The 26,270-nt window shown below is 57.0% G+C and overlaps 1 protein-coding gene and 1 long non-coding RNA gene across 2 annotated transcripts; one reads left to right on the forward strand and one right to left on the reverse strand.

The window, feature by feature from the left end:
* Positions 1-1,580: 1,580 nt before the first annotated feature.
* PPP1R9B (protein phosphatase 1 regulatory subunit 9B) lies at positions 1,581-17,874 on the reverse strand. Its single transcript, XM_082861291.1, has 10 exons — positions 15,997-17,874; positions 11,897-12,029; positions 10,465-10,585; positions 8,475-8,579; positions 7,301-7,436; positions 6,560-6,712; positions 6,396-6,449; positions 3,600-3,829; positions 3,192-3,288; positions 1,581-3,000 (listed from the first exon to the last, which is right to left on the reverse strand). The coding sequence occupies exons 1-10, from the start codon at positions 17,368-17,370 to the stop codon at positions 2,947-2,949; spliced, it is 2,457 nt and encodes an 818-aa protein (XP_082717417.1). The 5' UTR covers positions 17,371-17,874; the 3' UTR covers positions 1,581-2,946.
* LOC309975934 lies at positions 5,743-6,524 on the forward strand. The gene is made up of 3 exons (XR_014326978.1): positions 5,743-5,855; positions 6,154-6,194; positions 6,408-6,524. It is a non-coding gene; the product is annotated as an uncharacterized lncRNA (long non-coding RNA).
* Positions 17,875-26,270: the final 8,396 nt, after the last annotated feature.

Raw genomic sequence — 26,270 nt, forward strand, 5'->3', positions numbered from 1 at the left:
GGCTTCTCTTGTTGCGGAGCACAGGCTCTAGGTGCGCAGGCGTCAGTAGTCGTAACACGCGGTCTCAGCAGTTGTGGCTCATGGGCTCTAGGGCACAGGCTCAGTAGTTGTGGCGCATGGGCTTAGTTGCTTCGCAACACGTGGGATCTTCCCGGACCAGGGCTCGAACCCGGGTCCCCTGCATTGGCAGTCGGATTCTCAACCACTGTGCCACCAGGGAAGTCCTCCTTGGGTCTTCTTGGCCAGGTTGCCTGAGCAGGGCCCGAGTCACCTGTAACTCTGGAGATATGACCTGTGACCTTGTGGTTTGGTGGTTTCTGATCCTGGGATTCAGCCACCTGGATTTGTCTGCCCAGCAGTGTTCCAAGGAAGATCCACTTGTAAGAGAAAATGCCTAGAGAGGCATGGCCACCATCTCCAGGTTCCCAGGTGATTCTTAGGTGGGTGGCAGAATTGGACTGGTTATATATGGCCCTGAGGTGTAGAACTAGGATTTTTGGAATGAAGCTATGGGAAGCCAGAATTTGGCTTGACATGAAGGAGACTTGTGTGACAGAGCCATCCAGAAGGGAGTGGCCACCCCAGGAGCTGACTGCCACTGGGAGTTCTGGTAGAGGCCACTCGTCTCGGGTTTGTCAGGGACCCACCAAAGTGACTTTGAAGGGCCCTAATGTTGGGACTTCCATTCTTTAGGGCAAAGGGGACTGTGAGAATCCTCTTGGTGGCCGGGCCACTGAACACAAGTGTCTTGTACTTTTTTCTCACACATAGCACACAGCTCCCAGAGCAAGGAGAGGCCCCACTGCCCCCTGCTCTCATCTCTGTCTGGGATTTCACTGAAGTTTGTCCCTGGAACCCTGGCATCTGGACTCCCAGACCCGTTGGTATTAGAACTGGTGAGTTAGCAACCAAACCTGCTGGCACAGAGCAGAGGTCCAGGACTACTTAAGGCCTCTCTGGCTACTGCCAGAGGGAATCTCTAGAACCCAGGCGACAAAATTGCTCTGACATATCATCTCCCACCCCCAGCTGCACTTCCAGAAAACTAGGGGCTGGGTATCCCCATCAGGTTACACTTCTCAGGGGAGGGACTCAGGGTTCATCTTACTATATCTAACCCATCCTTTGAATTCCATCAGAGACCTTGAAAAAGAGGAAAGCGATGCGCCTAAGGAAAGCTCTAGAAACCCCAGCCCTGCCCGGAAGGGATGGGGGGCGGTGGGGGGATGGTGGCAGATGGAGTTTGCGGGAACAAGGGTTCTCAGTATAAAGATCCTCAGGGTCAGAGGTAGCACTAGCGGGAGACCACTGGGCTCAGACTGGCATCTCTGCCCCCACCCCCTCCTGCGAATCAAGAAACCAGGCAGCAAGGCTCTGGGGGCTGCTTTTATGGGGACGGCCTGACAGAGGGCATGGTCCGTACAAAACCGGGAACAATACATACATATATATATTATATACAGAGACGCAGTCCTGTGGAAGGCGGGATAGAGGTGGTCCCGGCCGGAGAAACCAGAAGCACCCCCCCACGGCCCCGCCCACCCAGCCCCGCCCCCTCCATCTGCTGAGGCCGAGGAGGTGAAGTGCACGGGCCCAGGCACTGAGACAGCCACCTCCTTCGGGGGTAGGCGCACGTCTGGGGGCAGGAAGTGGGTGCTGAGAAATACTGATCGATGGCATGGTCTATTTACAGGGGACGAGGAAAAGCCAAAATGGATGGAACAAGCGTTGTTTTTTAAAAAAAGAACAAAAACCCAGGCTGAGGCAGGGGCATGAGGAAGAGGCAAAATGAGGGATGTCATCTGAAAGGGGAGGGGACCTGGGGTGAGGGTCTCACCTCCCTCGGTCCAAGCCCCAATTTGGGCTTAAAGTGGGGAAACGGAGTCGATTTCACTTAGAAAGCAGGCTGCCAGCAGGGCAGCCCTGGTCTCCAAAAAGACGAAAAGTAGTAAAATTTTGCCCTCCAGTCAAAACATTGGAAAACTGTGGGTGTGGGTGGGGTGAGGCTGAAACTCTGCCATGTTGGTACAAGGCTTCCAGGTGTGGCCCTGCGTAGGGCAGGACAGGGCCTGGCTCTCCAGTGACAAATGTTCCCCTTGCCTAAAACCAGGCCCCCTAAGCTGACCTCCTGTCCTCCCGCTCATTCCCAGGCTTGGCCAGGAAACCTGGTCCCCAAAGAGGCCACGGAACAGTTCCAGGAAGAGGTTATGGCTATTTGGCACCTGGGGGAGGGGAGGCACAAGGAGAGACTGAGGGCTGCTGCCCCGAGCAAAGGGGGAGCTGGACATCAGGTGTCCCGGACTCTCCCCTTTTCACGCAGGATACGTGAGAAATCAGTGCAGGGCCAGGCCCAGCCTCCAGGCTCTGGGTAGACGCTACCCATCCTGGGAGGGCAGACAGGGATGGGAGGAGAGGTGTAGAGGCAACCCCTCCCAGCAGGAGGGTCAGGATGCAACAGAACAGCACGATGACGGGGGAGCGGGGAAGGGACAGGAAGGTAGACTCAAGTCAAGAGGCCCAGGGGCCGCCTAGGAGCCCCGTGAGCAGGGAGCAGCCTCCAGGTGGTGAGATGCTGGGAGAGCCCCCGGCCCCTTTCCAGTCCAGAGACAAAGGCTGGAGGTTGTAACGTCTGGCAGTTCGGTCTGCAGGTCCTCGTGTCCATCCACCACCCAGGCCAGCCCGTGGCATCCCATGGCCTCTGTGCCTCAGCCCCAAAGGCTAGAAGGAGGCCATCCTTCCAGCCACCTGTCTGCCCGGGGCCACCTTAAGGGGGCCTGTAATATGGGCCCTCTGGTCCCTGAAGCTGGGGGAGGTGGGGTGGAGGGGTGGGGGAGTCGGGGCACCTGTCCCCAGGCTGGTAGGGGGCGGGGTGAAGTATTGAGGACAGGGGAGGGAGGAGGACAATGGGAGGGGATTAATTATTGTCCGGTCAAGGAATGATTCCTGTTAAGTAGAATTGGAATTCCTCAGTGTTTGCAGGTTTCCTTCCAGTTCCGAGATCTGAAAAACAAAGGGGAGAGGGAGTCAGGCCTGGGTGCTGGGCATGGTCCCTGCCCTTCGGGCCCCGCTGAAGGAGGCATGACCCTGAGCTCCCAGCCAGCAGCATGACTCCTCTCTCTCCCTGCAGGATCCACAGGGTGGGCGCCAGAGGGGGGCTGACCTGCCTGCCCCTAGGGCACCCCTGGGCCTACCTTGTCCAGGAGCTTGTCCATCTCTTCCTTCCTCGCCAGCTCTGACTCCTCTAGAACCCGGCGCTGTGCCGTCTCCTTTTTCAGGAACTCAATCTCCCTGGGTACCAGTGGGAGACAGACAGTGGGTAAGGGTGTCTGGTCTAGCTTCCATCCAGCGTCTCAGGGTCCTCGGCCCCGTCCTCGGCTCCACCTGGGCCGCTTTTGCTGGCTCCTTGTCCTCGGGTCGGGAGGTCCCAGCTCCTCCCAAAGCCTCTGGGGCCCAGTCATTACAAACCCAGGCATCCCCACCACAGGGCCCTCCAACTTCTGTGCTCCTTGCCTCCCTACTGGGCTGGGGTGGGGAGGGAATGCCACCACAGGCCTCTCAGTCCCCCCTAGGCCCAGGAAGCCCAGCCCCCAGCCACGTACTTCTGCTGGTAGTCCTTGATGAGGCGCTTGGCCTTGCTGTACTTGCGCTCCAGCGCCTGGTACTGGGCCTGGGTCTCCCGCAGGTGCTCGTCCACAGCCTGGCACAAGCTCTGGGCCTCGCCCCAGTAGCCCTCCAGTTTTTCCATGCGCTCCTTGTTCTCCTCCACACTCTGCTCCAGCTGGGCCTTCTCCAGCCGCCACCTCCCCTTCTCCTGCTCCAGGCTCTGCAGCTGAGAGGAAGAAACACCCCTGGGTTGGCGGGGGCCAGAGTCGCTGGATGATTCCCGCAGATGTGGAGCCCACTGCCCCCCAGCTACTGACTCTCCTTGGCTGGGCCTGAGAACCGAAAGCTGGAGAGGGACGAGGTGGGACCACAACCTCAGCCTTCCCAGCCAGGGGCCCTGACACGTGCCACACTCCTAGAAGGCCGGAGGCCCAGGATCGTCGCTGATTAGCTCGGGGACTTGGGGTAAGGCCACTTCTGTCTTAAGCCTTAGTCCTCCCATCTGCAAAGCAGGAGTGATTCCTTCCTTGCCAGGCTCACAGAGGCTGCAGTGAGATGGGAGGTAAAGGAGCAGGGCAGGTGAGGGTCACCATTGCCCTCTATCCCCTCTCTGCAGCCCTGGCTTCTGTGGCTTCCTCAACAGTCCTGGCTCCTCTCCCAGCTCCCTGGCCACCCCAGTGCAGACCTCCCAGCGCCCACAGCCCAGTCCTGGGGACTCTGTTCTCTCTCTACTCACCTCCTTCACCACCTCTGTGTACTGAGCCCCGCACCTCCAGCCCAAATTTATTCCCAGCTCCTCAGAGGCACCCTGCCCCCACCCGCACAAACCTATTCCTCCTTTTCTGACTAGCCCACCTCCATCCAAAGGTGCCGTCATCTCACTGCCACCCCAGGGCTCAGCTTCAAGCCCCACTGCCTGCCCCTCAAACCTCGTTGGCTGCAAACACCCCTTGCCCTCTGTGTCCCAGCCACACGGGCCTTCGTGCACATCCTCAGACCTGCCACATTCCCTCTTGCTGCAGGGCCTTTGCCTCCCCATTCCCTGTGCCTGGAATGCCCACACCTACCCTCCCACCGCCTCGTCATTTCCCACTAGCTCACCTTTAGGCCCTCTCCTTAGCGCATCACTTCCCAAGAAGTCTCCCGTGATTCCCCTCTGACAGCACGGCCCACACGCAGCCCGGCTGCATCAGGCTCTGCTGGCTCTAGGAGCTCAGCAGCCCTGTCCTCTCCTCTAGAGCCCGTGTCAGCTTCTGTGATACCAGTGTCGGTGCAGAGACTCTAAGCCGCACAAGGGCAAGGATCACATCTGCTTTCGCCCATCACAGGTCCCAGATGGCGCTGAGCACTTAGAAGGCGCATCACAGGTCCTAGATGGCGCTGAGCACTTAGAAGGCGCCCAGCAGTTCCTCCCCTTCATGCTCCGCATCTACCCAGGAACAAGGCCTGTCACCTCACCCTAGAAAATGCAACTCAAACCCGCCCTTCCCATCCATTCCCTCTGCCTGTGCCCTGGGCAGCCCTGCCCATCCCTGCCGGGACATCACCTGGGTTTCTAACTGGTTCGCCGGCCCCCAAGTCCTGCTCACCCCCATGCCTCCCACTTTGTCGGCAGTGACCTTCCCCCTCGTGGCCCCATACGGCCAAAGAATCAAGGCTGGAGCCCTTAGCAGGGTGTCAGGACACTGCAAGCGTAGCCCACCCTGGCAGTCCAGCTGTCTCCCACTTCTCCCCCACAGGAACAGCTGCCACAGCCTGTGGGCCTCCTTCCAAAGCCAGCCTCCAAGCTCACGCTGGTCTCCCTGCCAGGAATGCCCTTCCCCTGCCTCAGTCATCTAAACCCTTCCCTCCCCCTGGGGCTGTTTCACGCTCTCCTCTCTCCAGGTGTGCTGGTCTGAGCCCACATATGGGAGTGCACATGTGTGTACCTGGGTGCAGCATGTCTGCACAGTCCCTATGTGCCCCTGCCTCTCCCTGCCACACTGGAAGCCCCAGGGGAACTGGGACTCCTAATGTCCAGGCCCAGCAGGGACCCAGTACAGACTGTGTATCAGAAGTCTGTGTATCTATGCCTGTGAGGGTGTGGGCACCCAGTGTGCTCATGTGGGTGTCTGTACATAGCACATATGTGTGTTTGTAGATGTCACGTGTGTGCACCAACTGGTAGCATCAGCATCTCTGTGAGAATGCGCACGTCCTGTGACACTCTTCTTGTGTCTCACAGCGGACGGACACAGCAGACGGACACAGAGGTATTGCCATGTGAAGCATGGGTCCGTTGTCCCCGTGTTATGTCTGAGCAGAGTGGGTGTCTCTAGGTGTCTGAGTGAGTGAGTCTGTGGGTACCACGTGCCTGGACCCCTGGATGGTTTACGTTTACCGCTGGGCTTGTGTGTAGAGGACACGTGTGGGACTGCGTGAACGTGAAGATATCCACGTTCAGCTGTTAGAATGCTGACGGCTAACAGCACAACTTTTTATTGAGCACCTGTTATGTGTCAGACACTGTACTAAGGACTTTATGCGTATTATTCTATTTTATCCTCACAGTGATCCTACGGTGTTGGCACTGTTATCAACCCATTTTACAGGTGAGGAGAATGAGACCCAGAGCAGCAAGTGAGTGGTGGAGAGATGGGTCCAGAGCTTGTGCTCTTAACACTACCCTCCCTCACCTCAGAGCGGCTGGTTCTGCACGCACCTGTGGGTGGAGGGCAAGGGCCAGCGTGTGCAGTGTGAGGGTGGAGGGGTCGTTCCCCCAGCGCCCCGCCCCCACTCCCCGCCGCCCTTACCTTTCTTTTCAGCTGCTGGATCTCCGCCTCGGTCACGGCATGCTTGATCTGGAGCTGTGGGGGCAGGGGCGCAGGCACTCAGCTCGGGCTGGGGTAGGCAGTACTGCGGGGCTGGATACCAGCCTGCCCTCGCCTTCCACCAGCCCAGGGACCCCTCTGCCCACCTCCTTGAACTTGTGCACCAGCTTCTCAGGCTCCATGTCCACAGGGGACAAGGCATCCTCGTTCTCTGCCAGCTCGAACACCTCGATGGCCATCTCGCCACCTGGAAACGTGGGGCTCAGCTCCTCATCCTCGTCAGTGGCGTATTCTCCTGTCTGCGAAGGGAGACAGGCGGCTGTGCACCCTGCCCACCACAACCTCCCTCAGCCCTGAGGACTGGGGCCTAGGCCAGCAGCAGTCTGCCCATGTCAGACTGGGGGCCACCCAGGGGTGTGGTTCACGCTGCCCTCAGCAGACTGGAGGTCACCCAGGGGCATGGTTTGTGTCTACCCCCAACAGCCTGGAGAGTCCCCAGAAGACAGGGGTAATTCCCCTGTAAGACTGAGGGCCCTGAAGAAACAGCCTCTGCTCTCCCCCTCACACAGCAGGTCCCCTGAGGTCTGGAACTGTCTCCTTCCTCAGACTAGGTCCCCTCAGAGTGGGGGCTCTTAGAGGGAACTACGTTTTTCTTGTAGGACCAGGAAGGCTTTCTGAAGACAGAGGGTGTGACTCTTCCATCAGACTAGAGGTTCTTTAAGGGAAAGGTCTGCATCGCCTCCCTCAGACTGGGGGCTCCCCCAGGATAGGAGCGTTGCTCTGGGGTTCTTCACAAGGCCTGGAAAGTGGCAGAGGCAGAGGACGGCTATAATACTCCATCAAGCCACCAGGGGGCGATGACGCTGCCAGCCAGGCGGAGTCCCTACCTCCTCGTCATCCTCCCCGTACTGGGCGTATCTCTGCTCCATCATCTCCCGCTGCCATCGCTCCTGTTCCAGGGTCTGCTGAATTAGCTGGGCCACCTCACTCTGCTCACCCGGCCGCTCCCGGCCAATCATAAATCTGCAGAGGCACCAGCATCGTTCCCTTTGTCTCTGTCCTTGGCCGGAAAATGCCACCATCCTCCCCGCTGGTATTCCCCTCTCCACATCCAGGTCCTCCCAGGGAGGTGAAATGAAAGAACTGAGTCCAGAGACTGCAGAGTGTTAATAATGAATGGGGTAGCAGGGGGCCCTTATTGGGTTTCCTTCCCAGGAGAAGCAGAGGCCCACTAGCCCTTCTGGCCAGTTTGTGGGGAGGGGAGACGTCAGCCAAACTTCAGGCTAGGCCGCAGGGGACAGGAGTTCGGGAGATGCCAGCATAGGAGCTCTTCCTCCACCACATGGGAGAAAACGAGGCAGGGGATTGGCGAAGCTGACCCTGGGGCTGTAGACGGGTGTCTTGTGTGCACTCCAAGGCCCTGAGCTTCAGGAAGGGGCGGGATGATGGCAACTAGAGATTAGGATGGAGAGGAAATAGTGGAACTTCCAGGCACCAGCCCCTCCTCTCCGTGGCCACCCACATCCTGTTTCTCTACCACCCTTTTCTGGGGGCAGTGCCCCTCTTGGAGGGGGCAGGGAGTGGTCCTTGAATGTTATGCCAGAGAGGAACGTAGGGAGCTTCTAACCCAACCCCTTTAATTGACAGACCCAGGGAGGAGAGCCTTCACAGGAATCACCAGGCTAGAGAGGGAGGGAGGGATAAACGGCAATTTGGATGGCATTCTCCCTGCACGTCCCGGATCTTCAATGAATGAGTCAGGACAGGCAGCGAGAAAGGAGAATAAGCCCAAGAGGCCAGTTTGGAGGCATGGTGGACAACGGGCCTTGAAGCCTGCGTGCTGGTGGCTAGCAGCAGTCAGGGGCTAGAGATGCGAAGGCAGACAGGGCAGGGGATAGGCACACAGCAGTTCCTTCTGGCAGGGGGGTGGTGGAAGCTCCTCTGTAAGTTGGGCCACCCAGAGTCTTAACCAGGCGTGGGCAGCTGGGCAAAGTGGCCAGATGAGGGCTGAGCCTCCTGTCTGCTCCCACTGCCCACCGCCCCCACCCTCCCGGGCCTCACCGCACACGGCCCTTGGTGTTCCGGAGCACGGAGGCTGCAAAGCTCTGGGTCACTCCCACCAGACTTGTTCCATCCACTTCCACCAGGAGATCATTCACCTGGATCCTAAGGGAGATGACACTGGTTGGGGGGGTCACGAGGCGAACTGTGGAGCTGGGGTAGACATGGCCCCCCTCCCATCAGTAACTCAAGGCTCAGTCCCCACAGGGACCTGGTACTTTGTCTGCCTGCATAAGATGCATGAGGCCGGAGGACCAGGTATCAGCCAGGCCCATGGGCAGTGAGACCAGGCATCCAGGACCAGGAATGGTGGCAAGCACACTTGCCATGACAATCACAAGCTATTTCCCCTCCTCCACCACGCTCGGCGGACCAGTGTGACACCCACAGAGCTCATCACAGCCATGCACACCAGCAAGGGCCTGCCGCGCACACGTAACACACAGCCTTCTTATACATCCATTTCCGTGCAGACCTGAGTCTGCAGATTTCCTCCAAATGCCTGAGACCTGTGTTCTCACACAGTCCCACAGGGTCACCCCCTGCCCCCATACAGGTGCACAGCCCCCAACACGCTCCAGCTGTGGTGCTGGAAGCCCTTGTTCTCCACACAAGGAGAGAGACGGGGGAGGTCCAGACAGGCCGCCGAGGGGGACGAAAGTGTGGGAGGGACCCTCGGCCACCTCCTTCCTCCACTCCCACCTCCCCCCAGAGGGCCAGGCCTCCCCGCAGGGCTCCCACACAGAAATGGAGGAGACAGCCTACTGTCAACAGCTCACACCAACACGCCCCGTGTGGGGACACTCTCACATGCACACACACTCCCCACCCGGCCAACGAGAGACCATGGGAAAGGCTCTGTAAAGTTCAAATGAGGGGGTAAGTGAAAGAGCAGGGATGGCCTGCCTTCCTTTTCTCTGACCCCCAAACCCCAGCCTGCCATGCCACCTGGGCTGCAGCAGACAGAAGCTCCCTGAATGAGGCAACCCCACCTCCAACATCATGACCCCGGTCCTCACAAGGACACCCACTCACCTCTGTCACGTGGAGGGGTCTGTGCTTAGAGGTACCACAAGGTACCCCTGATATCAGCCTTTAACTTACAATAACCTAGGGGTGCCCTACAGCTGTTCCCACTCCCCCTCTGCAATCCACACACAGTAGGGAGGCTCCAGAGGGGTCACTGGGCTGCCCGTAACTCCAGGGGGTCTTCCTGAGCCCTCTGACCCACAGAACTCACACCCTCCAGCCTCAGAGGCCAAACACAGGCACACAGGCAAGAAGCAGCCTCCTCCCTGGCATGGCCCCACTGGCTCTTCCAGCCTCACCGCACACCTGATCCCTTGTGGTCTCTAGCTCCAGCTATACCTGCCTGCTTTCGGTGCCCTGCCTGCAATGCCTTGCATGCCCCACTCCCTCAGCCTAGCTAACTCTTGCTCATGCTTCGGGTCTCAACTCCAACATCACTTCCTCCAGGAAGACTTCCCTGATACCGAGAGGTCAAGCCCTCCTGTTTTAGGGTTTGGTGGCACCCTGTATTTTTCTCTGTTTCACCATTTTCTGTGTATCCACTACTCATCCATCTGCCTCACTACACTACATGCTTCCTGAGGGCAAGGCCTCAACACTGACTCCCCAGCGCCTGGCACCAGCCCTACAACAGTGTCAGAGGCTCAGTGTTTGCTAAACGAAAAAAAAGCTCACAGGTACTCTGCTAGGACAGAGTCTCCACACCCGTGCTCTCCTCCCCATGGCCCAACACACACTCAAAACCAGGACACACACCACCTACACATAGCCCCCTAGCATGCACGTGCCATGAGGGCGAGCACTCCGTCGGTTCTGTTCACTGTACCCCCAGGGCCTGGACCAGCACCTGGCACAGCAGTGCTCCATGAACATCTGAGCCCCACACAGGTAGTGGCCTGCCCCCCCTCGCCCGGTGGCCCGCCCCATAAATGATGGCTGAGCAGGGAAGGGGAGGCGGTACCTGCCGTCCCGATGGGCCGCACCGCCTTCAGTCACAGTCTTAACGAAGATGCCCAGCTTCTCCAGGCCCATGTCTGCCCCGGCCCCCATGCCAATGATGCTGATGCCCAGGCCCTCGGAATCTGCGAAGCAGAGGGTGATGAGAAGCAGGTAGGGGGGTGGGGTGAGGAGCTCCAGCCTGGGGCTTGCAGGGGACAGAGTGAGAGACTCCCCATCCCCTACCCTCACGCTGAGGTATGGCCTCACCTCAAGAAGCAGTCTCCACGTGGGGATGTCCCACACCTGGGGAAGGGACATGGTTCTGGCCACCTCTTCTCTGCCAAGCCAACTAGGATGCTCTTGGGTCACTGCCTGCCCTCTGCCCCATCCAAAGAACAGACGGGCAGCAGAGGTGCTGAGGGGTACTGTCTGGATGCAGATGCAGGTGTGTGGTGGCCACAGGACCACTGAGGGAGCCACGATGGGGATGATCTCCCCCCTCCCTAAGCAGTCTCATCGCTGCTCACAGCCTTTACAATTCAAGACCTCCCGCTTTTGTCCCCCCCTAGACCCACTCCTCTCTCCACAGCTGCTGCCCCCGCCTGTCTAACGGGCTTCTGACATCCAAACTCATGATCTTCCCCCACAAACAGGCTTTTCCTGTCTGCCACTCCTTCATGGGGCCTGGGAGCCACCTGGATTCCTCCCGCCCCCTCGTACCCTCTGTGGAAGCCAAGTAACCACCGACTCTTGCCGATCCCACCGTCCAAGAAGCTCTCAAGTTGTTCATCCACTTCCTGCATGGCCATCATCTTGTCCACACCGCAGCGGCCCCTCTCCATCCACTTATAACCCTTCACCCCACAGCACAGCCCGGTGTGGTCTCTCTAGAATACCTTTCCCAGGCCTTGCAAGACTTCCGGTCCATCTTAGAAAAAAGTGGTCTTGTTTGCACACCCTTCTTCCCCCACCCTCTGAATCCACCAGGTCTCTCCTCTCTCCCACACACTCCCCTGATCTCTTCTTCAGGGCTCAACTCAAGCATCACTTCCTTGGGGATCCCCCCGAGTCTGGTCAGGTTTCCTGTTAAATGCTGTTATAGCGGCCCCTCCCTTCTTTTCCCGGCCCCCTCACTGTACACAAGGACGTAGTTAGATGTGACCATTCCACCCAGGCCTGTCCCCCACCTCCACCGTCGCTCTCCCATCAAGGCTTGGCCCACACAGCCCAGGACCCAGCCCCCAGTGCTCCCGGGGGCCTGATGACTTCAGGAGCACACAGTGCAGCATGACAGGGGTGGTGGCGGTAGGAGCTTGGGCTGGGCTGAGTCTGTGGGGCTGTGGGGCGCTGACAGAGGCCCAGTTAGAGGGAGAAGCAGAACGTCTCTGTGGAAGCGCCTGAGGGTCCAGGGTGGAAGCTGGCACGGGGGAGGAGGCGCAGGAGGCCCGGCTCACCCTTCTCCAGCTCCACAGGGAACAGCTCCAACCTCTCCACCCGCTTCTCCAGCTCGTACTCAGCAGAGGCTGCCATGGGATCCACGTCCTCGTTGCGGCGATCATAGTCCTCGTTGGAGTAGGTGCTGAACACCTGGGGAGGAGGCCGCCTGTCAGAGGAGCCCGCAGGAGGGCGAGCGCTAAACCGCTGAGAGGGGGCCCAACGGGCAGGCTGCACCACCCGCCGCGCTCCCCTCCTGCCACAGGCCTCCCCCAGTCCGCAATGACCCCAGCTCAGAGGGGGGGCCCTTCTAGTTCCGGAACTGTGGGGCGAGAGAGAAAGGGAGCCAGGCTTGCCGCATCCACACCATTACTCCCCTGCAGCTCCGACCACATGAGCATGGCCAACTGGAGTAGGAAAGGAAGGTCAATGCCGAAGAAACTGTCACACTCAGGAACCCAGGTCCCCAGGTCAGAGAGAGATGGACAGACAGCCCCTGTCCCAGACAGAGGCGAGGGTGGGCACGGACACAGACGGCAGGAGAGAGGAAGGAACAGGATGAGTGGAAGAGGGGAAGAGGAGAAAGAGTGAAGGAGATGCTGGAGGATGCCACATTTGGGGGGTGGCGGACGGGAGTGGAGACACAGGGAGGGGGAAGGGAGGAGAGAGAGCGGTAGAAAGAGGCAGAGGGGCACCCAGGACCCAGCTGACCTGAACCTGAAGTGAAGGCCAGGGTGGAGGAGGGAGGCAGGAAGGACCACCTCTACCCCCATGGAGCGAGGGCAGGCCAGAGGAGCCCCTATGGCCTTGCCTGCACAGCCAGGCCTCAGTCTCCCTCTAGAACCTCAGCTCTCTGAGGTACGCCCCTATCCCCAGGGCACTAGGAGGCCTGGGCAGAGGTCCTGGGCCCAGTGCCCTGCAGAAAGCAAGGAGAGCGGGAAGGTGGCAGCCTCTGACACTGTCCACAGCGAACCCGGCCTTACTGTCCCCCGTACCCCTCTGCTGTCTCTCAGCAGAAAGGGAAATTCCCCAGCCTGACCCTCCTCCAAAGAGCAGAGAAGTTAGGACAAGGGCTCTGCAGGAGTACCTAATTCTGGGCCCAGGCAGGGTGCCCCTGGTGGGAGGTTAATGAGCACCATTTGGGGTACCATGACGTGTTCCTGCTTCACTGCCTGCAGCGACAGGCTGGTACCACTTGGAGCCAAGCGGGGGCGACGAAGGGTGGCAGCAGCTCTATCAGATGGCTGGGCCTGAGGCCTGAGCAGCTGAAGTGGGGCACCGTCTCCCCCAAGGCCCCTGCCAGGGCCCCACTCCTCCAGGAGCAGGCTCCACGGGCACCCAGGCCGGCAGCGGCACTCTCGTGTCCCAGCCTTGGTTTGCTGTCACCCCCGCGAAGCCCCACCACTCCCACAAGGGGGCTCCTAGCTGGAGGAGTCCATGTGGTCACTTAACTCACTGCCCTCAACTTCACAGCATCAGAGAAAGTTGAACACAAACCCTTAAAAGCTCCTTGTGGATTGTGCAGTAGTCGGACTGCCCCCCTGACATCTGGCCGGCAGCCCCAAGCTCCTGGGAGGGACGGGCTACCTCGTCCACACATAGTGCAAGATGCCAGGTCCGCTGCCCAAGGTCACGGGGGTTAGCCTGTGACAGGGCGGGATGCGACTGGCGGGTGGGTCACTGAGACTCTGTCCCCTTTGCACATATGCCCCAGGCCCTGGGACAGGGGCTGGGGTGTGCCTAGACCCGGCAAACTGGCTTTGGCCCCCTTTTGTACCTGAGTCCCTTTGACCCTCACCCTCTACTCCAGCAGAGATGGTCCCTTCATCCCTCAGTCTATGTGGTGGCCTGGGTCAACAAATGCCCCCCCATTGTGTAAGCACACGCAATCTCTCTCACACACACACACACACACACACACACACACACACACACACACACACACACACACACACACACACACACACACACACACACACACACACAGTGACCTCCATAACACCCTCACAGCCTGTCCTGGGCTTTGCCCTTCCCTCTTTTCTCAGCCTATCAAATCCTGCCCCCTGCAGGAAACCCAGGCCTCAGGCTCAGAGGTCCCAGACCACCCCTCACCACTGCCCACCACCATGTGCCCAGCCTACCTCAGGGCCCTGGACCCAGTCCCCCCTCTCCAGGTGACAATCTGGAACTGAGCTCTCTGTCCTCAGCAGAAGCCTCCGTAAAGGCAACAATTGGGTCAGCCAAGGGGCACAAGACCTGGACTCAGTATCAATGCAGGGGGCGCAGCAAAGAGAGGGAAAAACTGGGGGGTGGGGGGAGGAAATTCCCAGTAAGGTCAAACGTCAGACACGCACAGGCGGCACCCCACACCACAGGCTCCCACACACAGGCGAGCAACAGTCACCAGGGAGTCAGAGAGCACTGGTCCAAATCATGTGCTATTTTCTACCCAAAAATCAGGGTAAGGTGTCAAATATAGACAGTCAGAGGCCCAGGGCTGAAAGACCAAACTCCAACTGAGGGGATCGGACAGCTCAGAGAACTGCCGGTGGTGGGGGGGGGGGGGAGGTCCTGACCGCCTCAGTGGTCCCCACCTCTGTCCTCAGTGTCCCAAGAAACACCCATAATCTTCAATTCTCTCCCTCCAGGATGCCAGCACCTTCAGAAGAGGAGAGGGGAGGGGAAAGGGCTTGTGAGGTCACAGCTGGGGGAAGGGGCTGGCCCAGGGGGGGAGTAGCACTTTTCAGGCCCCCTGGGGTGGAGGTGGGAGAGGAACAGAGGTTAAGATGCTGGGGCAGGGGAGAGGAAACGTGGGCAGCTTCAGTGTCCAGGAGTAGTTATGGAAACTTCAGTCAAACAGATGAGGGTTTGACTGGTGAGGGGTAAAGGCTGGACTTTCCTTGGCCTGGACACCCCCATGAAGCAGACTTGGAGTTGGGCACAGCTGAGCCTGGCGTGGTGAGAGAGAGCCTTTAGGCTGAATGTGCCAGCCGAGAATGGAGGGTAGCAGGAAAGGCTGTGGTAGTAGGAGGGCTGTGGCTCTTAATTCTCCCAGGGATCTCACCATCGACAGTCTCCTGAGGATCTCAGGGCACTGGCACAACCCACAAACCAATCACCAGTAGTGTGTGTGTGTGTGTGTGTGTGTGTGTGTGTGTCACAACCCACAAACCAATCACCAGTAGTGTGTGTGTGTGTGTGTGTGTGTGTGTGTGTGTGTGTACACACGCAGCTGAGTCCCCAAAAAAGAGGGCACCCAGAGAATGAGGCAAGAGCGCCTGGGTCCTGCCAAGGCCAAGAGCAAAAGCAGGAGGCTGCCGCCAGGCACCTGGGGGTTTCCCAGCCTCACCCCCTCCCTTCTCCACACCCCTCAGAAGGCCTAGCCTCCCCAAAACCCACAGAAAGCGCCTGCTCCCCGTGGCACCCTGTACCCCCACCTCGGGAGCTGGCCCAGCACACACCCCGGGGAACAGGGCCCGAGTCACATGGCCCCAGCTCAGCTCAACCTCACAGACCTGCTTCCTTCTTTCAGTTCTGTAAAGTTGGGGTGAGGGCTACAGACATTGTGGAGGAAGGGCTGCAGGCCACTGCACGTTCCTGCTTCTCCATCCCCCTATGCAGCTCTGGTGCAGGGGGAAAGCAGGGGTGTTTCTAAGCTCCCCGGGCTCCTCCAGCCCAGAGTGGAGTAAGGACCAAAGTGGGGAGGCTCTCCTGAGGACACAGATACACACGCACACACACATACACAGACACACCTTCCCACCACCCAAGCCCACGCCTCTGGCAGCCTCTGGAGGACGAAGGTCTGGGAAATGAAGGGAGAGCAGGTGTCCCAGGACCCGCGCAGGGCAGGGCAGGTGAGCCCCAGGGCTGGGCGGGGCAGCGGGCACAGGAACCTGAGGGCAGGTCAGAGCAGGCCACCCCGGCTCAGGCCTAAAAATCTTCCCCCTCTGACAAACAGCTGGAAGTCCCGCACGCCCCCCTTAGGGTGGTAACTTCTGGGAAGGGGGCTGGGTGACAGGGCTTGACTCAGCCTGCCAAACCCGGCTGGCTGGCGAGGCGGGGGCGACTGCGTGCACGTGGCAGGGGCGGCGCGGGGGCGGGGAGGGGGTTCACTTACTTGGATGGGCGCCGTGCTGAAATGGATCTTCCGGCTCGGGGCCGGGTCCTCTTCTTCCGAAAGCCCCGGGATCTCCACACACCCCGACTCGGGCTCGTAGGGGGGCTCACCCTCCTCCTCATCTTCGTCGTCGTCCTCCTCCAGGGCACTGCCCCCAGAGTCCTCCCCCAGCCCACTGTAGGCGCTCACGTCCACCAAGTCCGCCTCCGAGAAATCCTCCTTCTTGGACTCGTCCACCTCCTCGGGGGCCACGTCCGGGGCCCGGCCATTGCCCACCCCTCTCTCAGGCGCCGCCACGGTCGCCGCCTCCTCCTCGGGGGCCGCCTGGGCCTTCTGCTCCTCGGGCGCGGGGCTGGCGGTGGTTGCCAAGGCGCTGCCATTCTCCAGGGCCGCATGGACCGTCACCTCCGCCTGGATCACCTCCGCGGGCGCCGCCTCGGCCTCCGACTCCCCGCTCTCCTCCACCTCCACCGGCTTTATCTTGCGCACCTCCCGAGGCTTGGGGGGCGGCCGCGCGGGGGCCACTCGGTGCTGCGGGGGCTGCTGCCCTCCGGGGCCGCGCTCCTTCTCGGCTGGGGCATCCCCCGACGGGGCGGGCGGAGGCGGGGGCGGCTGAAACACCCGGGACCGCCTGCTGACCAGCTTCGAGTTGACCTGGGGCGCCCCGGCGGCCGCGGCCCTGGGCAGCCCCGGCGCGCGGTGGAGGCCGGTCCTCGAGTCGGCCTTCTCAAAGACGGCGCTGAGCTGACTGACCGTCGGCGACACGGCGTCGGCGTCCAGCTTGTCCAGCGCCTCGGTGCTGCCGTTGAAGCGCACCACGACGTCCAGCTTCCGGTCCTGCAGGCCGGCGCGCTCCTGCCTCAGCAGCCGCCGCGCCGCGGCCTCCTTGTCGCCGCCCGCGGCCGCCGGGACGCTCCGTTCGAACAGCTTCCGCGTCTCCTGCAGCCGGGACGGCGGGTGCGGCGGCGGCGCAGGCTGAGCGGAGGGCGCGGGCTTGGAGTCGAAGCGGCTCACGCGCTCCGACACGCTGGTGCCCAGCTTCAGCAGGGCACTATGGTCCACGTTCTCGTTTAGGCTGCTGGCCCGCGGCAGCGACAGGCGCACGCCGCGCTCGGGCGCCCGCAAGGCCTCAGTGGGGCCCGCGCCGCCGCCCGCCTCGCCCGGCGCGCCCGCCGTCGTGCCCATCTGCAGGAACATACTTTTGATGCGGTGGACGTTGGAGCCATATTTCTTGTGGTGGGCCGCCTTGGGTGCCTCGTCTGGCCCGGGCGCGTCGGGCGGCTTCAGAGCCTGGATGCCCGCCTCGTAGGCGCTGCGGTGCGGGGAAGCGCTCCGGAGGGGACCCCCGGGCCCCCGCGGCTCCGTCTTCATCATAATGGGGGGAGCCGGGTTCTCATCCCCACGCTTCCCGCTCCCCCCTTCCAACAGGCGGCTGGCCAAGTCGGGACCACCGCCCCCTCCCCCAGAGAAAAGGAACCCCGAAAGGCCTTTTTTAGCCTCCCCCCAAAACCAAGCTGCCCAAAACAGTTAACCTCGCTTTAAAAAAAAAAAAAAAAGGGGAAAAAATATCTCCGAGAGCCCTGTGTGGGTCGCCTCCCCCAGTCAAGCTGCCAAAGACAGCCAGCCCCTCTACCAAAGACCGAGCGGCCTGGAACGGTCGCCCCCACCCAAATTAGAAAAGCGGCGGCCGGGGCCGGTGGGACTGCGAGCCCTGCCCGCGAAGCAGCAGCGGAGGCGCCGGCTCACATCGTCCGAGGCGGTGTCAGCGGGGCTGATAGCCCCGGCACCCCCAACCCCGGCCGGGGGCCTTGGCTCTTGGGGGGCCCGGCACCAGGGCACCCATGGCTGCTCGGCCGGCCCGGGCCGCTCCGCCGCTGCACTACCCTCCCTCCCTCCCTCCCCCCCGCGCCCCGAGCCTCGGTCTTTCTCTGGCTCTGCCCGAGCGGCGGCTGCCGGAGACCAAGCGGCTGCCCTTCTCGCAGCCGCCGCTGGGGACTGGCACCTCTGGGTCCTAAAGGGATCGGATTTCCGGGGCCGGAGCCTGTGAGCCCTCCCCTTCCCCTCCACGCGACTGTATTCCCCTCCCCTGCCCGTTCCTCGCCACAGCCTTCCACTGACCCCAGACGCTGGCTTGTACACTTCAACCCTTCCATCCCAACCTCTGACTGTGGCTTTTCACAACCCACATAACCGCACTCCCACTAAATATTGGGGGTTGGCAAGCCAACCACTGTGGTCTCAGTGTGGCCCTCCTCTACCCAAGGTGTGGAGGGAGAATAGTGGGGAGGGGCAAAGGATCATTTCCTTCAAGGTCCTTGGAGCTTGCTAGTATAGTTCACTTTGAAAATTTTAAAAATTCAGATTGCCCTGGAATCTGCATTTTAACAATTTCCCATAGGGAACATTTTGCACCCTTTAACGCGTGAAACCTTGGCCCAGTGTTGCTGGCCTTATGGTGGAGGAGGAAGGGGAAGAGAGAAAGGAGATGGTCCTCATCACCCAGGTGGCAGTCCGAAGCTGGCTTTTGCCCTCTGCAATTCTGAAGAGGGTGTCCTGTCACCTGCCTGCACTGCACCCAGGCTGGGAAAGAAGGGGTGGTATGCCTGTCTTCACGGCCTTACTAGAGCACTCCTGCCTCTCAAACAGGAAGAAGGAGTTTTGGAGGAGGAATTCTGGAGGCCTGGGGCCAGAGTTTCACCAGTGAGAGCTCTAGCTTGGATCTCTAATCTAAAGGATTCTGGCCACTGTGTGCAAGTGTGTGTGGGGAGGGAGGGGGAAGGGTGGCAGTGACCTATACGTTCCCTGTCCTGGCAGTTGTTTTGATGCTCCCCCCAACCCCCACATACACAACAATGGGCCTGGGGTTGCCCTCTACCCTTCCCCAGATGCCAGGGCCTGGGAGTGAAGGTCCACCCCCTAGACCATGGCAGATCCAGATGCACGGCTTCACTCCACAGATCCCAGAAAATGATGAACATTGTGGACCCTAGGACCCAGAGAACAACTCAGGCACAAAGCCTCCCCCCACTCCCAGCTGCTTCCTGCATCTCGGGCCTTCCTGCAGCCTCTGCCTCCTCCCCCGCCCTCTTCCCTTCCATCCTCTTCCTCTTCTCCCCAATCTCCCACTACCCACTGCCCTTGCCTGGAAGGGCTGTCGAAAGGAATCCTCTCACCTCTCCACTGTTGGGATATGTGTGGGTTTTGTGGGATATAAACTGGTTAGCACGTGCAAAAGAGCGTGGGGGATGGGGTGTGGGAAGCCGCCTGGGAACCCTGAATATTGGGACAGGGAGGGGCCAGGAACCACAGGACTGGATCTTGAGGCTGGCAATCCTGAGGGTAACGGAGAGGAAAGATTTGGGTTTCCAAGCTCAAGTCTGGGATTTGAACCTCCCCACCCACAGCGCCCCCGCCCCCGCTCAACCTCACTATAGAAGTTGGGTGAGACAGAAGTCTCACCTAGTTGGGGGTTTGGGCGGTGTCCTCAGAAGCTCTTGTGTGGATTGGGGGAGGGCACAGGCCCCTGGGTGTTCCGCCCAGAATCTCCCACACCCTTTGGTGAGTCATTCTAACTGGTCCCAGCCCAAGGGGTCTGTGCCCATGCTTCTGGCCAGGTGGGGAAGCCAGCTTCTAAAGGATGGGAGGAGGGGGTGGGAACCAAGTCAGGCCCAGTGGACGCTCCCCACCCCGACCCCCAACAACATCTCCAGCAGCAGCTTGGAGGGACTAGACTCGGGATGCTTGCGTCCCCCTTGTCCTGAGACTTCCAAGAGTGAAACTCTTTTAAGTACTTCGGGATGCAGGACAGTTGGAGCCAGCCCAGAGCTCGCAGGACTGAGGCTAACGAGTGGGATCATTTCCTGGGCGACACCCCCTGCCAGGATTCCCGAAGAAGCTTTTATGGAGCAATGAGTGCTTTAGCACCTCACTCCTTCCCCGGGGTCAGGCGCCAGGCTGGCTGGCCTGTGAGAGGAGTGGGGAATGGCTGTTATCTTCTCCACCCAGTCCCTGCCTGCCTGAGGCAATAATCACACCTGCAGGGAGGGTGAGGAGGGCGGTTACTTTGGGGAGGGTTACGCCCAAACTGAAGGGTTTGAACCTAATTTTCATTCCTCAGGCTGTGATCCTCATATCCTTACTTATCTCCCAGGGTAATTTAGCTATTCTTTCTCTCTCCTTTTTCCTTTGTGGAGCTGCCTGATGGTCTTTGAGTGGAAGTTCCTTCCTTACCTCTGACGTGGAATAGAGTGGTCCCCAAAGCTGGCGCTGGAGCCAGGCTGCCAGAGTTCAAATCCTGGCTCCACCACTTACTAGCTGTGTGATGCTGGACAAATCCCTTAGCCTCTCTGTGCTCTGATAAGGGTAAACTGAGGTGAAAGTGTGGAACACAGAAAATAGGGTGTGTGCCTTTCCCAGTTCTTGCTAAAAAGCCCGGAGGCTTCTATAGGGAGAGGTAATCTTTATTCTCCAGATAAAGCCCCTCCCTGTTTTCCCACTTACCCTCAAATTTGATGGGGGCCCTCTGATCCCGGATGCGCAGGCCCAGCGGCCATGGCTCACGGGCCCAGCCACTCTGTGAGCATGTGGGATCTTCCCAGCCCGTGGCACGAACCCGTGTCCCCTGCATCGGCAGGCGGACTCTCAACCACTGCGCCACCAGGGAAGCCCGAGGCTTCATAGTTTTAAACACCAGGTGTTAACTGCAAAGACAGGTGATGAAGGTGATGAAGGCAGGGACAGACCTGATTTGTGATAAATCCCAAGCTCTTAGCACCCTGGGCTCACATCCAGGCTGGGTGCCAAGGCTGCCTTCTCTTCCCAGCCCTGGGGCCTTGAGACTCAGCCTCGGAAAGTGGTGTTTCCGTGGCTAGGGTCATCTGAGCAAAGACTGGCCTAGACCCCGCTCTTTGGTCGTTTTGTAGTGAGCCAGTGGCCCCTGCCCCAATCACTCTCCTTCATCTGTCCTCCTCTGCCAGGGACTTGGGCTAATCCAAGGATGCTGGAAAGGCTTGCCTATGTGTACATGTTTTATATACAGGAGAGCTCAAATCCAGGATGTCAGTGTTGAAGGGCCTTTAGCGGCCCTTGGCTGACCCCTTCCCAGGGGGAATGAGGAAGGCTGAGACTTGAAGTGGGAAGTGACTTACCAGTTTTGGAGGAAAGAGACCAGGGTTCACAAGGTCTGAACCGAGCCCTAGCTCCACCCATTTGCTGAGTGACCTTGGGCTAGTTGTTTCCTCTCCCTAAGCCCCACTTTCCTCAACTTGCTCAAATTTGAATGTCTGAGTGTGTCTCCCGAGCATAGGTGATCCTGGTTGTTCCCAATTCTGGAACAGAGCAGAACACGGGCTTTGCAGCCAGACCATCTTTGTTAGAATCTCCAACCTGCCACTGCCCAGTTAAGGGACTTCAACAAATTTCTTCATGTGTAAAATGGAGATAACAGACCAACCTCATAGTGTTGTGAGAATTAAATACATTTAGAACAGCTCCTGGCACAAAGTAGGAGCTTGGTTGTTATTGATTACATGTGTATCTGAACGTGTATGGGTGTGTGTGCACACGTGTACACGTGTGGGGAGGTACGACTGAAAGTGGGCATCGGTATTTGCATCTCCACCTGTGTCTTCATTGGACTATAGGGCCTCTTGTTTCCTTTTAAGGTCTATTATATGAAATTCTGAAATATAAGCACCCCCTGCCTGCAGCTCCTCCAAAGCTTTTGGGATCATCCCTGGAGTGAAGGTGACCTTCCTTCTCTACCTCCCAAAGTGTTTTTCATTCCTTCCTCTTAGTGTCTCAAGTCCCCCAGTGCCCCTGCAGAAAGAGTGCCCCTTGGGGTCCTCCCACAGCTGGGAGACTGGCTTGCCTGGGTCCCTCTGCTCTGCCCCGCTTTCTTTCATCCACCCTCCACGCTTCATTCTAGTGTCACTTGGAAAGTTCAGATACCTCTTAGAGATTCAGGAAGGAGACCAAGAAGGAAGAGTCAGGGTGTGTGTGTGTGTGTGTGTGTGTGTGTGTGTGTGTGTGTGTGTGTGTTGGGGGCAGGGAAGGGTTAGGACAGAGGAAAGATTTCTCCAAATCATCAGTTGCTTTAAAAGAAAGCCTATATTTAGCTAAGCTTAGAGGGTTTGTAAATATGTATTTTGCAAAGCAGACAGCCATAGCCGTCGGAGCTCCAGAGATATGCAGGGAGGTCAAAGAAAAAAAAATAACTGGAAAGATTGAGCAATATTATTTTGTCATCAGCAGATTCGTAGAACTGTTCCAACTGCTATTATTACACATTCCTGTGTTTTGATGTTGGTTTCTGTTTTTCATCTGCTCTCTGGATCTGCAGTGGATGCCTGGGGAAGAGACTGGCTCTCAGAGTCACCTTCCCACCAGCCTTTGCCTCACCTGCCCAAGGTCAAAGGAGAGAGAATCCTGGCCCTGCCAGCTCCCCTCCCAACTGGTTCCACCGGGCTCGGCCAGGCTGCATGCTCCTGGCCTAGGTACTGTCTGCAAAGCCAGCTTTCAGGCTCCACACTCAATCCTTTGCACTTCAGGTGGCCTTGAGGGCGAGGGTTGGGTGACAAATGTTGCCACTTCAGGGCAGTTCTACTTTAGAGAACTCTTGTTTCTGAGAGAGAGAGAAAAAAAGAAAAAGAATGTACACTTACTTTTTTACTTTTAGTTTGAAAAGTTTCTTTAAAAATAAGAAAAGTTCAGGGAATTCCATGGCAGTCCAGTGGTTAGGACTTGGTGTTATCACTGCCATGGGCTCTGGTTTGATCCCTGGTAGGGGCCAGAAAAAAAGAAAAGTTCAGAGAATCACATAACAAACAGAATTTATAAATGCTATCAGAGACTTCCCTGGTGGTCCAGTGGTTAAGACTCCACACTCCCAATGCAGGGGGCACAGGTTCAATCCCCTTTCTCTTTTTTAAAATAAATTTATTTATTTATTTTCAGCTGTGTTGGGTCTTCGTTTCTGTGCGTGGGCTTTCTCTAGTTGCGGAGAGCGGGGGCCACTCTTCATCGCGGTGCGCGGGCCTCTCACTATCTTGGCCTCTCTCGTTGTGGACCACAGGCTCCAGACGCGCAGGCTCAGTAGTTGTGGCTCACGGGCCCGGTTGCTCCGCGGCATGTGGGATCTTCCCAGATCAGGGCTCGAACCCGTGTCCCCTGCATTGGCAGGCAGGTTCTCAACCACTGCGCCACCAAGCCCCAATCCCCTTTCTCTTTATCCCCAGTCCTGTTGCCCACCCTACCCACTCTCACAAATTTGGAATGCATCCTTTATAGCCCATAATTTTAAAAATTAATTAACTAATTAATTAATATTTTGGCTGCGTTGGGTCTACGTTGCTGCACGCGGGCTTTCTCTAGTTGTGGCGAGCAGGGGCTACCATTGCGGTGCGCGAGCTTCTCATTGCGATGGCTTCTCTTGTTGCAGAGCACCGGCTCTAGGCGCGCGGGCTTTAGTAGTTGTGGCACGCGGGCTTAGTTGCTCTGCGGCATGTGGGATCTTCCCGGACCAGGGCTCAAACCGGTGTCCCCTGCATTGGCAGGCGGATTCTTTTTTTTTTTTTTGCGGTATGCGGGCCTCTTACTGCCGTGGCCTCTCCCGTCGCGGAGCACAGGCTCCGGACGCGCAGGCCCAGCGGCCATGGCTCACGGGCCCAGCCGCTCCGCGGTATGCGGGATCCTCCCGGAGCGGGGCACGAACCCGCGTCCCCCTGCACCGGCAGGCGGACTCCCAACCACTGCCCACCAGGGAAGCCCGGCAGGCGGATTCTTAACCACTGCGCCGCCAGGGAAGTCCCTAGCCCATAATTCTTAAATTACCATTTTTAATTGTCAGATATACATAACATAAAATTTACTATTTTAACCATTTTAAGTGTACAGTTCATTGGCATTAAGTACACTTGCCTTGTTATGCAACCATGGCCATTATCCATCTCCAGAACTTTTTCATCTTTCCAAACTGAAACTCTCTACCCACTAAACAATAACTCCCCAGGCCCCACCCCCGAGCCCCTGGCAACCACCATTCTACTTCCTGTCTCTATGAATTTGACTACTCTAGGTACAGCATATAAATGGAATCATACCGTATTTGTCCCTTTGTGACTAGCTTATTTCGAATAGCAGGATGTCCTCAAGATTCACCCACGTTGTAACATATGTCAGAATTTCCTTACCTTTTAAGTCTAGCCCATAATTTCATACTTTCCCTACACATTTAAGTATTCATAAAGCAGCGTATGGTAATGTTTTCTGTATTATTAAAATGTATATAATGACCATCATGCTGTGTGTATCATTTTGCGTCTTTTTTTCACTTGAGGTGTTTTCCACGATGCAGCCACATTAATACATGTGGCTTTGGTTCATTCATATTAACTTCTGTTTTCTATTTCATCATATGAATAAGCCACAACTTATTTATCAGTTCCTCTACTCATGGGCCTTTTAGTTGTTTCTATGTTTTGCTGTTATAAGCAGGGCTGCGATGAACACCCTTGTGCTTGTCTAACCCATCTCTGGAGTGCACAGCTCGGAGCAGGAAGCCAGGGTTGCAGGCACCCTGTCACCTAGACTAGTACTGCCAAGCTGCTCTCTGAGCCAGTTTATGCTTTCACCACCAGCATTTGTACAAGATGTCCTATCTGACCACATCCTTGCCAACATCTGCTCTTGTTAGACTTTCTATTTTTGCCAATCTGATGGGTGTGAAGTGGTATCTCATTTGAATCTGCATTCCCTGCCTCTGAGGTAGAGCATCTTATCATGCTTATTGGCCATCTGGGTTTCCTCCAGGCAAATTGCTTACGTCCACATCCTTTGCTCTCCAGTGCAGCTGTTGATACAAGTTACAGAAAGCCCAACTAGAAGTGGTTTAAGCAAAAAAGGGAATTTTATTATCTCACATAACAAGGAGTCCCAGGTTTGGTTCATTTAGAGACTCAACTATGACATCAAGGAAGAGGTTCTTTCCATCTTTCTATAAGACCCTCCTCATCGTGTTCGTTTGCTTCCTAGATTGGCCCCACCATGGTCCATGATGGCTGCCTCAGCTCCGGGCGTCTCATGCAGACAACAATGTCCAGAGGCAGAAGAAAGTGGATGCTTTCTTCTCAGTGTCTTTTTCCTAGAGGCCCACAGGAGCTCTTCCTTCTGGTCTCAGTGGACAGAACTGCATACAGGTCCACACCTAAACTAATCGTTGACCAGAGGAACTGTATTATCATGCTCTATTTAGACCAATCACTGTTCACCTGATGCGGATGGGGAAGGCCCAGCCTCACCCAAAGCCTAGACCCCTGACTTTTGAATCAGGATTCTGTTAGCAAGGAATAAGGGAAAGACTGCCCTTTGGGGTGGCACTCAAAAGTTCTGTGCTTGCTTTATTGATTTGTAGGAGCTCTTTACATATCCTGGATACTAACTTTTTATCTGCTTTATGTGCTGCCGATATTATCACCTAGGCTGTTGCTTGTCTTTTAACTTTGTTTATAATGTCATTTTCATAGAAGAAACCTTTTTTTTTTTGGTAATGTAATGAAATCAATCTTTTGTGAGTTGTGTCTCTCATCTAAGAAATCTTTTCCTGCTCTGAGATCTCCTACATTTTCTTCTAATTATTTTAAAGTTTTGTTTCTCACTTTTAGGTCTTTAATCCATCTGGAATTAATATTTATGGATGAAAAGTCAACTGTCACAACACTTTTTATTGAGTTGCCTATTCTCTCTCATTACGTTGCAATGCCACTGCCATCATAAATCACATTCCCACATATGCTTGGATCTGTTTCTGGGCACTCTATTCTATTGATCTCTTTGTCTAGCCCAGCACCAATACCACATTGTTTTAATTACTATCGCTTTCAAATAAGTCTTCGTTTCAGAATTGTCTAGTCTATTCTTGGTCCTCTGCTCTCCCATATGAATTTTAGAATCATTGCTTAGCTCTTTGAAAAATCCTGTTGGAATATTCAGCGGACTTGCCTTGAATCGACATATTTTTATGGCGAGAACTGTCTTAGTGACATTGAGGCTTCTCATCCCTAAACTTAATACATCTCTCAATTTATTCTTTTTTTAGCCTATAGTTTTTATGGTTTTATAGCCTATAGTTTTTCTTCACAAATATCTTCAGATATCTTTTCTAATATTTTTCTGGGTTCTGTACAATTTTAATTTTATTGTGAATTATTTCTTTTAAAAAAGATATTACAGTTTCTAATAAATTATTGCTTGTGTATAGAAACACTGCTGAATTTTGT

The sequence above is a fragment of the Leucopleurus acutus genome (assembly GCF_964270905.1).
Source record: "Leucopleurus acutus genome assembly, chromosome: 19".
Lineage (NCBI taxonomy): Eukaryota > Metazoa > Chordata > Mammalia > Artiodactyla > Delphinidae > Leucopleurus > Leucopleurus acutus.

What these genes read in the sequence shown, in the direction of transcription:
- PPP1R9B (XM_082861291.1), bottom strand. Translation starts at nt 17,370, where the DNA reads ATGATGAAGACGGAGCCGCGGGGGCCCGGGGGTCCCCTCCGGAGCGCT. An exon ending in TCAGCACGGCGCCCATCCAA is followed by an intron (nt 12,030 to 15,996) that starts GTAAGTGAACCC and finishes CCTCCTCCCCAG; the next exon opens with GTGTTCAGCACCTACTCCAA. An exon ending in TGGACAAGCTCCTGGACAAG is followed by an intron (nt 3,001 to 3,191) that starts GTAGGCCCAGGG and finishes TTTGTTTTTCAG; the next exon opens with ATCTCGGAACTGGAAGGAAA.